General features: G+C 39.3%; 1 protein-coding gene across 4 annotated transcripts in view; it reads right to left on the bottom strand.

Annotated features, from left to right (window-relative positions):
- Nucleotides 1–13,662, bottom strand: part of GFM2 (GTP dependent ribosome recycling factor mitochondrial 2) — a 90,134-nt gene that overhangs the window by 30,854 nt on the left and 45,618 nt on the right. For all 4 annotated transcript variants that reach the window (XM_036886078.2, XM_036886077.2, XM_057494299.1 and 1 more), the window contains 4 exons: nucleotides 13,054–13,202; nucleotides 2,259–2,399; nucleotides 2,076–2,175; nucleotides 670–859 (listed from right to left, as the gene is read on the bottom strand). In XM_036886078.2, coding sequence (XP_036741973.2) covers nucleotides 670–859; nucleotides 2,076–2,175; nucleotides 2,259–2,399; nucleotides 13,054–13,202 — 580 coding nt within the window. The remainder of the gene's footprint in view (nucleotides 1–669; nucleotides 860–2,075; nucleotides 2,176–2,258; nucleotides 2,400–13,053; nucleotides 13,203–13,662) is intronic.

Genomic DNA, 13,662 nt, shown 5'->3' with positions numbered 1-13,662 from the left:
CCTCTAACCCTTGGGCTAGCAACATAAGGCACACTTTACAAGAGAAAGAAATGAACTTCTGCCATTAAAGCAACTATTATTTTTTTTTTTTGCAGTATGTAACCAAATATAATTGGAAATTATACATATGTAATCATAAGCTTTATATACCATACTAAGGAGTTTGGGCTTGGGATGTGAGTAAAAGCTACTGAAGAATTTTGAGCGCATATGCTAAAGAACACAGTATATAACATTCAGAAAGGTCAAATAACATTAGCCACAGTCCATAAATATCTTCACTGAGTTCTAAAGGATGAGCTAGAAGACAAGGAAAAGTAGCATTTTTATAAATGGTGATGTGAAACCCTTATGAACTGGTTACTGTCTAATCTCATATACTGGAAGGGCAGCCGTGAGGTCAATTATTTAGAATACCATAGACAGCACCACAAGAACAAAAATAAGAGAGAATATGATGTGAGAAAAATGGCCAAGACAAAAAACCAAAAGGAGTTTGTAAAAATCAAAACATCTTCAATACAAAACTAGACCCATCACAAGAAATACTTGCCAATATAAAGTCTGATAAAATTGAACTCAATCACATATGAAATTTTTTGAGGGTATAATGTAACTATTTTATCTAAATTATCAGAGCACTAATTGAGATACCAAGAGTATTTGTACCTGACTGCTTGGCCACTGAAGGGGGTTCTATGGTACAGAAGAAAACAGGTTCTGGAATCTCTACCCCAGCCAATAAAAGTCTGTCTGCTTCATTGTTTTGTCTGTGCAGCTTTTCTCCTTCTGTTTTGGCTCGACGAGCTGCAGCTAATGCACTGGACTTGGATGAGACAATTGTGTCTCCAGTGGTAGTCTGCAAGCAAGCAAGATGCCTTGGAACAAAACAGGCTGTTGGCCAGCATTTCACTTCCACCAAGAACAACGAAATAAGAAAAAGTTTAATGTAGCACTACTTTCTTTTCATTAGAACTTAAAAGCAAGACAAATTCACAAAGTTCATAACTTTACACAGGTAAAGCTCATTTAATTTGTGTAAGAATTCTATCCAAAATACTGTTGTAATAAATTCTAAAACACATACACACACACACACAACACATTCAAAATTCATTTGGCAAAAAAAAACGTACTTTCGTAACTTTTCAATCATGTCAAGACAGGTTAGGCAGAAGTCCATTACAGCATTTCATCACAGTAAAATTTGTTTGTTTCTATTTTACAGAAAATCCTCCATTAACCAAAAGTTCTGTGCCAGTTTTATTCTCTGTAAAGATATTTCTCCTAAAGCAACATTCCAAACATATTTAACTCCTTCAGATAAGTACAAGGAGCTCCTAACTTTGGGTAGACAGAAAGGACACTTCAGTGCTAGAGGTCCAACAGCCAGACTGTGACAATTTTCTACTAAAGGATCTTGAATCTTACAGTCAACCATAGTTTTAAATGTTAAAAGTAAGAATGGTAATCATAAATGCCCAATATAATAAAGTTTAATGAGAAATTGCATTTGACTTAATCCATATAAAAACTAAATGTCCTTAGTTTTAACTCATCAAAAACATACACAGCATCAAGTTATTTTCATCCATTCATCCTATAAAAGTCATGGATTACCTACTGTATGCAATACACACTGATTTAGGGACTAAGGATAGAGAATAACAGAAACAAAAATACTTGCTCTCCTGGAGCCTTCATTGGCAAAATATTTTTTGCTGACTGGTTAGTTTAGATTGTCTACAATGATCAAAACAGGAAAAAACTAATAGGAATAACACAATATTTTATCAAATTTAAAACATATGTATGTAACAACAGTGTATTATTTTACTTGGATTTGAACTTTGTATGAACTATATATATTATTTTATCCATACTATTTATAGTCTTTTGTAATTTTCTATTAAATATATGAGATACAATCATGTTGATAAATATGGTTGTTCCACTATTCACTATTCCACTATTGATGACTATTCGGATTGTTTATGAGTTTTTACTATTACACAATACCTACTTTCGATTAAGCATTTAAGCTATTATTTCCGAGAGACCATTTGGTCACTTACATGTTTAAGCCCAACAGTCAAAGCAATGTTACCAGCACTGAGTGAAGGGATTTCTATATGTTGGTCAGCAAATGGCAAAAGCAGACGACTTATTCTCTCCCTGTAGAACCACGATTTATATTAGTAAAAGTATTTTTAAAGAAATTAATGCAGTTTTAGAAAATAACCTAAGCTTCTACTTACGTGCAGTTTCCATTAATATTATGGATGGCTGACTGGGGTTTTATCATTCCCGAGTAAATGCGCATAAAAACCAGCGGCCCTCGGTGCTTGTCATGGAGAACTTTAAATGCCAGTGCACATAAGTCATCCTTATACCACTGCCTATAAAATTAAGGCGACATTCCCATCAATAGATGAATGGATAAAGAAGATGTGGTACATATATGCAATGGAATATTATTCAGCCATAAAAAGAAATCCTGCCATTTGTAACAACATGGATGTATCTAGAGGGTATTATACTCAGTGAAATAAGAAGCCAGGTGGAGAAAAACAAATACCATATGATTTCACTTATTTGTAGAATATAAAAACAAAGCAAAACAGAAGAAACAAAATAGCAGTAGACTCACAGGCACTGAGAAGTGACTAATGGTTACCAAGGGGGAAGGGAGATATGGGGGTTGGGGGAGGGGGAGGGGGACTGTTGAAGCACTGTGATGTACATTTGGTAAGATAAGAATTATAAAAATAAAATAATTAAGGACATTCTAGAAAAGCTCTTAAAATACAATTGCATATATCTATACAGATCAGATCAGAATCACTGTACAAACTTAACCTTAATATCTTCCAAAGATCCCTCAAATCTTCAAGTTTAGCTACCTGGGCCAATTAAATAGTATCAGAACTATGTATCTCTCTTCCTCCACTGGACTAAATTACTTAATGGAGATCTTACCATTAATTCCTCTAAACTAAAAATAATGGATTCTTTTCCAAATATTACCTCTATTTGAAAATAATTCCATTGTCAGGAGTTACTTCCTCAGAAAATATAACTAGAAATATCACACTTCTCATAAAACCTGTACAGGGTAAACCAACAGGTACTTTCCAATTACTGCTTTCACTCTCCTCTCACTTTCTCTTCAGTTGCATAGCCATATAAATCTACACTATAAACTTGAATTTGTTTACACAGCCAACATTCTCACAGAATGATGTTCTTAAGCTGTTGTTCACTGATAGGTTTCAGAAAGTTTGAATCCTTGTGAAATTGACAAATTTTCTGTATAGGTACATTTTTCTCAGGAAAAGCTCACATTGTCATTAGTTTCAAGAGTGCACAATTCAAAGTAGGTTAGATACGAGAGGAGCCAAGATGGCAGCATGAGTAGGGCAGCTGAAATCTCCTCCCAAAACCATATATATTTTTGAAAATACAACAAATACAACTATTCCTAAAAGGGAGACCAGAGGATACAGTACAACAGCCAGGTTACATCTACATCTGTGGTAACTTAGCATCTCACAAAGGGGGTAAGATACAAGCCACTGCCCGGTGAGACCCGAGTGCTCCACCCAACCCCAACCCAGATCACTGGTGGGAGGAGAGGAGTCGGAACGGGGAGAGAGTGGAAGCGCAGGACTGCTAAATAACCAGCCCTAGCCATCTGCACTGGGAGCGCAGACACATTCCATGGTATGCTGGATATTAGGGAAATGGAAGAGGAAAATCTGCAAGTGGGTCCCTGCAGCCGGCTCCCCTGGAACAAAAGAAAAGCGAGTGCTTTTTGAAAGTCTTAAAGGGACAGGGGCTTCACAGCTGGATGGAGTCATCCCAGCACACTCATCCCAGCAGCTGGGAATCCTGAGGAACTTCAGGCACCCCAGCCCCTTGGGGGGCAACACAGCTCTGAAGCCCCTCATGGCGATAAGCAGCCTGCCAGTGATTCCCCCTGGCCGGTGCTGCCCCACCACAGTGGCTGAGCAGCCAGAAAGCAACCACACCCACAGCAACCCACCCAGAGTCTCCTCCCAGCGCACAGCTGCCCAGGCCAAACCCAGAGGCCGCCGCAGGCACGCAGCTGCCTGGCGCAGGCAGAGGAGACTGGGACAAGGCGCGAAGGGGCGCCCTTCTCGCAGGAGAACACGCCTGGCGTGCCTACCTCTCCCCGCAGGTCTCTGGGCTACCCCAACAGCTGCCCCGCCCACGGCAGCTTAGGGGATTAATCCAGAGGCTGTTCCTGGTGTGCAGGTAACTGACACAGGTAGCGGAGAAGGGCAAGGTGACCAGCAAGCAGGAAGGGACTTTGTTCTCCCAGATGACACACGTGCCACCTGCCTACAACTACCTCTATCACCATGAAAAGGCAGAATTTGGTCCAGTCCAGAATTACCCAGAAAACCCCTGAGAGAGGGCCTGGGGAGACAGATATAACCAATCTTCCTGAAAAAGAATTCAAAATAAAGGTCATAACCATGCTGATGGACCTGCAGAGAAATATGCAAGAGCTAAGGGATGAAGTCAGGAGGGAGAATACAGAACTAAAACAATCTCTGGAAGGATTTGAGAGCAGACTGGATGAGGTGCAAGAGACTGTTAATGGAATAGAAATCAGAGAACAGGAATACAGAGAAGCTGAGGCAGAGAGAGATAAAAGGATCTCCAGGAATGGAAGAATATTAAGAGAACTGTGTGACCAATCCAAATGGAACAATATTTGCATTATAGGGGTACCAGAAGAAGAAGAGAGAGAAAAAGGGATAGAAAGTGTCTTTGAAGAAATAATTGCTGAAAACTTCCCCAAACTGGGGGAGGAAATAGTCTCTCAGATCATGGAAGTCCACAGATCTCTCTAAGTAGGTTAGACACTTTCACAGAACTTCTCCAGTTCCAGTTCCATGTGCTTTATAAGTATTAATTCATGTCTTGTAACAATCCAATGAGAGAGGTTCTGTTCTCTACATTTTACACATGAGGAGTTAAGTAACTTAGAAGAGCTGATTTAAAGATTTAAATCCAGGTAGTACACAGTCCATGCTCATAAGCACTTCAACAAAATGGCCTCTCCAACTGGGAGATATCAAAAGTGATTAATGTCCTAGCTGATAGGATTAAAGTCCACTACTGTCTGCCATTTTGCACAATACTCATTCAGGTTTTAGAGGATTTATTACTAAGTACAAAGCTGATAGTGACAACAAGAGAAAATAATGCCCTTTCTTTATAGCCACAAAATATTTTGAGCTTATGAAAAACCTTGAAATCTACAACAAATAAATATAGCTACAGAACACTTACTGAATATCCCCAGTATACCTTTTTTTAAATTAAAATGGCAGGGCTAACACTTATACTTTTACCCAGCAAAAAGACACATTCTTAGCTCCATCTGTAAACACAGCAGGTTACAAGAGATAACAAATGTCCCTTTCAAATAAAAATTACTATGGCTCTCTATTGTAAGATAAATTCTAGCCAAAATAAGCAGGCGAAGAGAGGCAAAAAAGGGCCAGGTAGTTTATTTGAACGCAAATTCTCAGGTGATGTTCCGTGGTCTGGCTATCACAGGCCGGGGAAGTCACACTCAGCAGGGCAGGCAGCGAGTTTTTAAAGAAGGTAGGGGGAGGCAGAGCTTAGATTTACAGCAGTGTGAGGATTGGCTAGCTTAAGGCACATTTTTCAGGTTGGGAGGGGGCAGCAGCCGGAGACTTTGGCCCATCATCAGTGTCTGACGTGCTCACCCCTCCCCCCAGTGCCTTCAACCTTACATTCCAGCCTTTTGGTCATAATGGACAATGACTTGATCTGGCTACTTTTGGCTGATAAGGGGCATTGTGGGGGGGGTAGTTTCATAGCATGTAGTTACATTGCTCTGACTGCAAATATCTTGCCTTGCTTTCTCTAGAGGCTCTCACTTTATTCTGTCTAAGCTTATGGTTTCTGTCTCATTTTTTCCTCTATAGATAGAGACTTTAGTTGCTGCCAGGGAAAAGGGGTGATGACCGCTCTGGCTGCTTCATGCTGAGAAGGGGCGCAGTAAAGGGTGCAGCTAGGTTTTTACTACTGGTCAGTTGAGAGGGCCTCGGAAGGTTGGCGCTTCTATTCTGGAGGACAAATTTGATGAGATTAAGAATACATGGCTGAATATGAGAACTAGAAATATGAAGAGTCTAATTGAGAATCATAGCTAGGTATCATGTGGAAACTAAAATTCTGGATCGAGCTTACATCTCAATGACTAGTATTAGGATTTAGCATAGATAAGACTGCATTATTGAAACAATACTTTTCTCTAAAATCACCCTTATTTTTACTAGAAGTAGCCAGATTAAGAAAATAATTAAAAGTTGGCTTGATTATTTGCATAAGTGCAGCAAGAAGAGCAATTGATTACACAGGCTCTTTTAAATGTGCTTTGCTGGAACTTTTTGTAAGGAATTTCAGATTGAACTTTTAAAGGCCTCTCGAGGCCAGAAAGCCAAGCCAGACTTGCCATCAGGTTTTGCCTGCAGTACCTGTAGATTTGGGTGAATTCCTCTCTTCTCGAGGTCTCCAAGACATCTTGAGGTTCCTGCTCTTGTCAGGAAGTGACCTTCTTTACTCACCTGGTAAGGCTGCTGGGAACTCTGTAAGCAAGGTACTAGGCCAGTTCTTCCAAGGGGCTTTGTTGGCTTTATAAAGTTAATCTTAGTTTTTTAAAGTTGTCTGTTCATATCTGAGTTTACACATGTGTCATCTCTTAGGTATGATGTTCCAGTTAAAGCTTTGGTAATATAACTAGTGTTTCTAATTGGTTTGCTTACAAGGAAAGCAGATTCTTATTGAACTTGTGCAAATAAACATACTGCCATGAAATATAAAAACACTTACTGAGAGTTTTTTTTTAAATTTTGGAGGGATCAGGTAGAGAGAAAGATAAAGTTTCAATTCTGCTTATAAAGGCAGTCATTTACTAAACTGTTGTCAGCTTAAGAGAAAAAGCTTAAAACACTTTATCATCGGGAGGGTGGAGCCAAGATGGCAGCGTGAGTAGGACAGTAGGAATCTCCTCCCAAAAACATACATATTTTTGAAAATACAACAAATACAACTATCCCTAAAAGAGAGACCAGAAGACACAGGACAACAGCCAGACTACATCCACACCTGCGAGAACCCAGCGCCTGGTGAAAGGGGTAAGATACAAGCCGCAGCCCAGCAGGACCCGAGGCCCCTCACCTGAGCTCCCAGCGGGAGGAGAGGAGTCGGAGCGGGGAGGGAGAGGGAGCCCAGGACTGCTAAACACCCAGCCCTAGCCATCCGCACCAGAGCGCAGACACAGTGCATGCGTGGGGTGCTGGAAACCAGGGAAGCAGGACACTAAGACCTGTGAGCGGATCCCGCAGCCAGCCCCCCTGTGACAAAGAAAAGCATGTGCTATTTGAAAGTCTTAAAGGGACAGGGACCCCACAGCTGGACGGAAGCATCCCAGGTCACAGTCCAACAGCTGGAAATTCCAGGGAACCCGGGCGCACTAACCCCCTGGGCAACAGCTATGAGACCCCTCACAGAGCTAAACAGCCAAACAGCCCCCTGTCCATTACCCCTCCGGGGCCCCACCATAGCAGAGCAGCAGCCTAAGGCTGGCCATGCCCACAGCAAGGGAGCTTCCTCCATACCGGCCGGGCAAGATACAGAGACCCAGTCTACACGCAATTGCCCAACACAAGCCACTAGGGGTCGCAGTTGTCCCAGTAAAAAAAGGCCAGGAGTCAAGTGGAAAGAAAGAGTCTTGACTCTCCCAGCTGACAGACACATCAATAGCATACCATTGCAACTATCAACATGAAAAGGCAAAAAATTTGATCCAGACAAGACTAACCCAGACAGCTTCGACATCTTCTAAATCTTCCCCTGAGAAGGAACCTGGGGAGATAGATTTAACCAGTCTTCCTGAAAAAGAATTAAAAACAAAAGTCATAACCATGCTGATGGACTTGCAGAGAAATATGCAAGAACTAAGGAGGAAGAATATAGAAATAAAACAAGCTCTGGAAGGACTTCAAAACAGAATGGACGAGATGCAAGAGACCATTAATGGACTAGAAAACAGAGAACAGGAACGCAGAGAAGCTGATGTAAAAAGAGATAAAAGGATCTCCAGGAATGAAAGAATTTTAAGAGAACTGTGTGACCAATTGAAACGGAACAATATCCGCATTATAGGGGTACCAGAAGAAGAAAAGAGAGAAAAAGGGATAGAAAGTGTCTTTGAAGAAATAATTGCTGACAAATTCCGAAACTAGGGGAGGAAATGGCCTCTCAGACCACAGAGGTACACAGATCTCCCATGACAAGGGATCCAAGGAAGGCAACACCAAGACACATAATTAAAATGGCAAAGATCAAAGACAAGGACAAAGTATTAAAGGCAGCCAGAGAGAAAAAAAAGGTCACCTACAAAGGAAAACCCATCAGGCTATCATCAGACTTCTCAACAGAAACCCTACAGGCCAGAAGAGAATGGCATGATATACTTAATGCAATGAAACAGAAGGGCCTCGGAACAAGAATACTGTATCCAGCACGATTATCATTTAAATATGAAGGAGGGATTAAACAATTCCCAGACAAGCAAAAGTTGAGGGAATTTGCCTCCCACAAACCACCTCTACAGAACATCTTACAGGGACTGCTCTAGATGGGAGCACTCCTAAAAAGAGCACAGAACGAAACACCCAATATATGAAGAATGGAGGAGGAGGAATAAGAAGGGATAGAAATAAAGAATCATCAGACCATGTTTATAATAGCTCAATAAGCGAGTTAATTTAGACAGTAAGATAGTAAAGAAGCTAACCTTGAACCCTTGGTAACCACAAACTTAAAGCCCGCAATGGCAATAAGTAAATACCTTTCAATAATCACCCTAAATGTAAATGGACTGAATGCACCAATCAAGACACAGAGTAATAGAATGGATAAAAAAGCAAGACCCATCCATATGCTGCTTACAAGAGACTCACCTCAAACCCAAAGACATGCACAGAGTTAAAGTCAAGGGATGGAAAAGATATTTCATGCAAACAACAGAGAGAAAAAAGCAGGTGTTGCAATACTAGTATCAGACAAAATAGACTTCAAAATAAAGAAAGTAACAAAAGACAAAGAAGAACATTACATAATGATAAAGGGCCCAGTCCAACAAGAGGATATAACCATTATAAATATATATGCACCCAATACAGGAGCACCAACATATGTGAAACAAACACTAACAGAATTAAAGAAGGAAATAGAATGCAATGCATTCATTTTGGGAGACTTCAACACACCACTCACTCCAAAGGACAGATCCACCAGACAGAAAATAAGTAAGAACACAGAGGCACTGAACAACACACTAGAACAGATAGACCTAATAGACATCTACAGAACTCTACATCCAAAAGCAACAGGATACACATTCTTCTCAAGTGCACATGGAACATTCTCCAGAATAGACCACATACTAAGCCACAAAAAGAGCCTCAGAAAATTCCAAAAGATTGAAATCCTACCAACCAACTTTCAGACCACAAAGGCATAAAACTAGAAATAAACTGTACAAAGAAAGCAAAGAGGCTCACAAACACATGGAGGCTCAACAACACGCTCCTAAATAATCAATGGATCAATGACCAAATCAAAATGGAGATCCAGCAATATATGGAAACAAATGACAACAACAACACTAAGCCCCAACTACTCTGGGATACAGCAAAAGCAGTCTTAAGAGGAAAGTATATAGCAATCCAGGCATATTTAAAGAAGGAAGAACAATCCCAAATGAATGGTCTAATGTCACAATTATCGAAATTGGAAAAAGAAGAACAAATGAGGCCTAAGGTCAGCAGAAGGAGGGACATAATAAAGATCAGAGAAGAAATAAATAAAATTGAGAAGAATAAAACAATAGCAAAAATCAATGAAACCAAGAGCTGGTTCTTTGAGAAAATAAACAAAATAGATAAGCCTCTAGCCAGACTTATTAGGAGGAAAAGAGAGTCAACACACGTCAACAGAATCAGAAACGAGAAAGGAAAAATCACGACGGACCCACAGAAATACAAAGAATTCTTAGAGAATACTATGAAAACCTATATGCTAATAAGCTGGGAAACCTAGGAGAAATGGACAACTTCCTAGAAAAATACAACCTTCCAAGACTGACCCAGAAAGAAACAGAAAATCTAAACAGACCAATTACCAGCAATGAAATTGAAGCGGTAATCAAAAAACTACCAAAGAACAAAACCCCTGGGCCAGATGGATTTACCTCAGAATTTTATCAGACATACAGAGAAGACGTAATACCCATTCTCCTGAAAGTTTTCCAAAAAATAGAAGAGGAGGGAATACTCCTAAACTCATTCTATGAAGCCAACATCACCCTAATATCAAAAACAGGCAAAGACCCCACTAAAAAAAACTAAACAAAACACTTTATCATCAACATTTGAAACAAAAAGCCACAAAATCATCTTCTTTAGTTTACTTAATCTTATGTAACTAATACTTGTTCTGCTGAAATCTAGTTCTTTACTAGCTTAAGAGAATAAAACAGTGCGTATAAATAATAAAAGACTTACAAATGACAATGGTTAAAGATCTGATGAGAGCTTACTGTAAGACAGTTGACATAAGGAAATTCTGATATTTCTGTAACACAAAACATTCAGTAAGAAAGTTTAGCATTATTATTTTTGACAGTGCTTTCTAGGTAATTAAGCAGGTAATTATATATCAGATAAATAAGCTGAATTAGCTAAATACTTTCTTTAATGAGAACAAGTTCCTCTGACATGTTCCAGAGGCCCTCTGGAAAATATCAGAGTTAACTAGAGGTAAAAGTACCTTTTTGAATTTGATTTTGGGAAGCTGTTAAAAGTTTTAAGGCACTTGCTTAAATAGGATTATAGGTTGCTATGAAGCAATACTTATCTATGTAACTAGAATGACAACAAAATACCTCAAAGGCAAATAAAGAAGGTTACACAGTTGTTAGCAAACTTTAGCTTTTAGTCCTTTTAATATTAAGATTTTATTTTCTTAAATACTCTGACAACTCATTGAGAGTTTAAGCATGAGAAACTGTTTTGATAAAACAATTACAGAACTTTTTGCAATCTTTCAATATTAAGAGCAGACTAACAGGTAAGAAAACTTTCTATTTTTAACTGAAAACAAAATTCTAATTTTGCCATGTACTTGATACTGAGACTCATTTGCTTTAATTTTATATAGCATGACCATATTAAATTCTTCTACAAACTTTCTACAACTTTTTTACATTTAGATTTCTCTCTCTAAATAAACAGCTGTACTTTACAACAAAGTTACTTTCTTTTATCAAAAGACACATTCTTTAGCATGCAGAAGTGTTTTCTTTATTACTTTAAGTAGTTTTAATTAGAACTTAAAACTATTAGGTACCTTAATTTTTAGTGAATACTGAGAAGTAGGCTATTATAAACTGTTACACTAGCATTCTTTGGATCGACAAATTTATGAACATTTTATAATTTCTGTTAACTATGAGCTTTACAACACAATCTCTCACTAGGCACAAAGTATATCTTTTTAACTCGGCAAAATTTTAAGGTTTTAGGTTACTATAAAGATTTCTAGGCTGTAGGTAGGTATACACACTAACACACAATTAAAAAGGTGTTTACTTGCCACACTTTAGTTCACTCATTCGTAACAACTATGCTAGATTACTTACAAGACTTCTACTCAATACTAGACAAAGCTAAGCTTTTAAGCATTTTATTCTTAAAAGATTTAGCAGATAACATCAACTTAAATGACTTTAGGTAAACTTAGGCAGCTGATAACTACAAGGACATGCTCGCTTCAGCCAAACTCAAATTAGCATTAATGCTTAACATTTTTTATCAGATTTTCTGGAAGTTTTAGAATGCCTAATTTTCACAAGTGCTTGTTTTTAAATTAATTTTTATTAATACTATCTAAAGGTAGGAAAATATTTTTCATCCATACACTTAGACACACAAACATACAAACTGAGATATGACTACAGTCAGCAACACTCCCCACACAAAAACATATACACAGACAGACAAACTGATATAAAGACTTGAGTCACTGATATCTAATTGCTTTCCCTCTCTTTAGCTTCTTGTCTGTGGCTTCCGGAACTAGAGGGCAGGAGGAGCATGTTCTGGTCGGGGAAGAGGGCAGTGAAGATGGAAGGGGTGGGGGAGGAGGTGGTGCAGCCACTGGAAGAGGAGAGCAGGACAATGGCATGGTTGAGAATGTAGGACTTTAAGATGGCAGTGACACATGTGAAGACAAAGGACTTAAAGATGGTGGTGGAGAGAGGGGGAGGGGATTGCGAGCTACGATTTCGGATGGACCAGGTGAAACAGAGTTAGTAAGGGAAACAGACTGGGGGAAACTGAGAGACTCACTGGAAAATAGTCCACTTAGCGGAGAGCAGGCTGAGGTCTCGGGTCGGGGAAGGAGGGGGCAGGGCCACCGGTGGCCGGTCAGGGCTCTGTGCTCACACTCCTTCCCAGGTTTCGGCACCAAATGTAAGATAAATTCTAGCCAAAATAAGCAGGCAAAGAGAGGCAACAAAGGGCCAGGTAGTTTATTTGAACGCAAATTCCCGGGTGATGTTCCGCGGTCTGGCTATCACAGGCTGGGGAAGTCACACTCAGCAGGGCAGGCAGCGAGTTTTTAAAGAAGGTAGAGGGAAACAGAGCTTAGATTTACAGCAGTGTGAAGATTGGCTAGCTTAAGGCACATTTTTCATGTTGGGAGGGGGCAGCAGCTGGAGACTTTGGCACGTCATCAGTATCTGATGTGCTCACTCCTCTCCCCAGTGCCTTCAACCTTACATCTATCATATTATTTACAATGATATTCTTCATCAGTGTTATTCCAAAATTGTGATTCAACTACTTCTAAAACAAGATCTATTTGCCTACTTGTTTTCTCAAGGCTTGGATATTTTAGTCCACATACTTGCATACTTACAGGAATTCAAGGTTGCGTTCTTCAGGTGAAGGCAAGTACATAGCAACAGCATCTAACAAGGGCTGGACCCCTCTGTTTTTCAGGGCACTTCCACAAAGCACAGGTACTGCTGTCTGAGCCAGTGTTACTCTGTGAATTGCAGTCTGTAGCTACAAAGCAGAGATGTACTTAATGTGCAGCATACTGGTCTTGGCCAAAATCTCTCAGAATTCAACACTGCCTTTATTTATACTGCCTTACCAACCATGTAAAACAGCACCCCTCAGCACACTTCCATCATTCTTTAGGGACTTATTCTCCTTTATTTTTCTTTATAACATCAATAACTACAACTGGTATATCAGATAAGCATTTATTAGCTTATTGTCTGTCTCCCCAGATCCACTAGAATGTAAAACTCCTATGAACATTATAGTAAGTACCATAAAAACACTGCTAAATCCCAAGAAACTAGAAAAATCCTTAAAATAAAGTAAGTGCTTAAAAGTATTTCTTCAATAAATGAATTGATATACTTGTGATTCAACCCTGACAGTCACACAGGAACTGGTCAGAAATTTAAAATATGAGTTACAATTTCTTCAAATGAATTTAGATCTACATTAAGTA

This window comes from Manis pentadactyla, chromosome 2 (assembly GCF_030020395.1).
Source record: "Manis pentadactyla isolate mManPen7 chromosome 2, mManPen7.hap1, whole genome shotgun sequence".
Classification (NCBI taxonomy): Eukaryota; Metazoa; Chordata; class Mammalia; order Pholidota; family Manidae; genus Manis; species Manis pentadactyla.
This window is presented reverse-complemented; position numbering and strand designations above follow the sequence as displayed.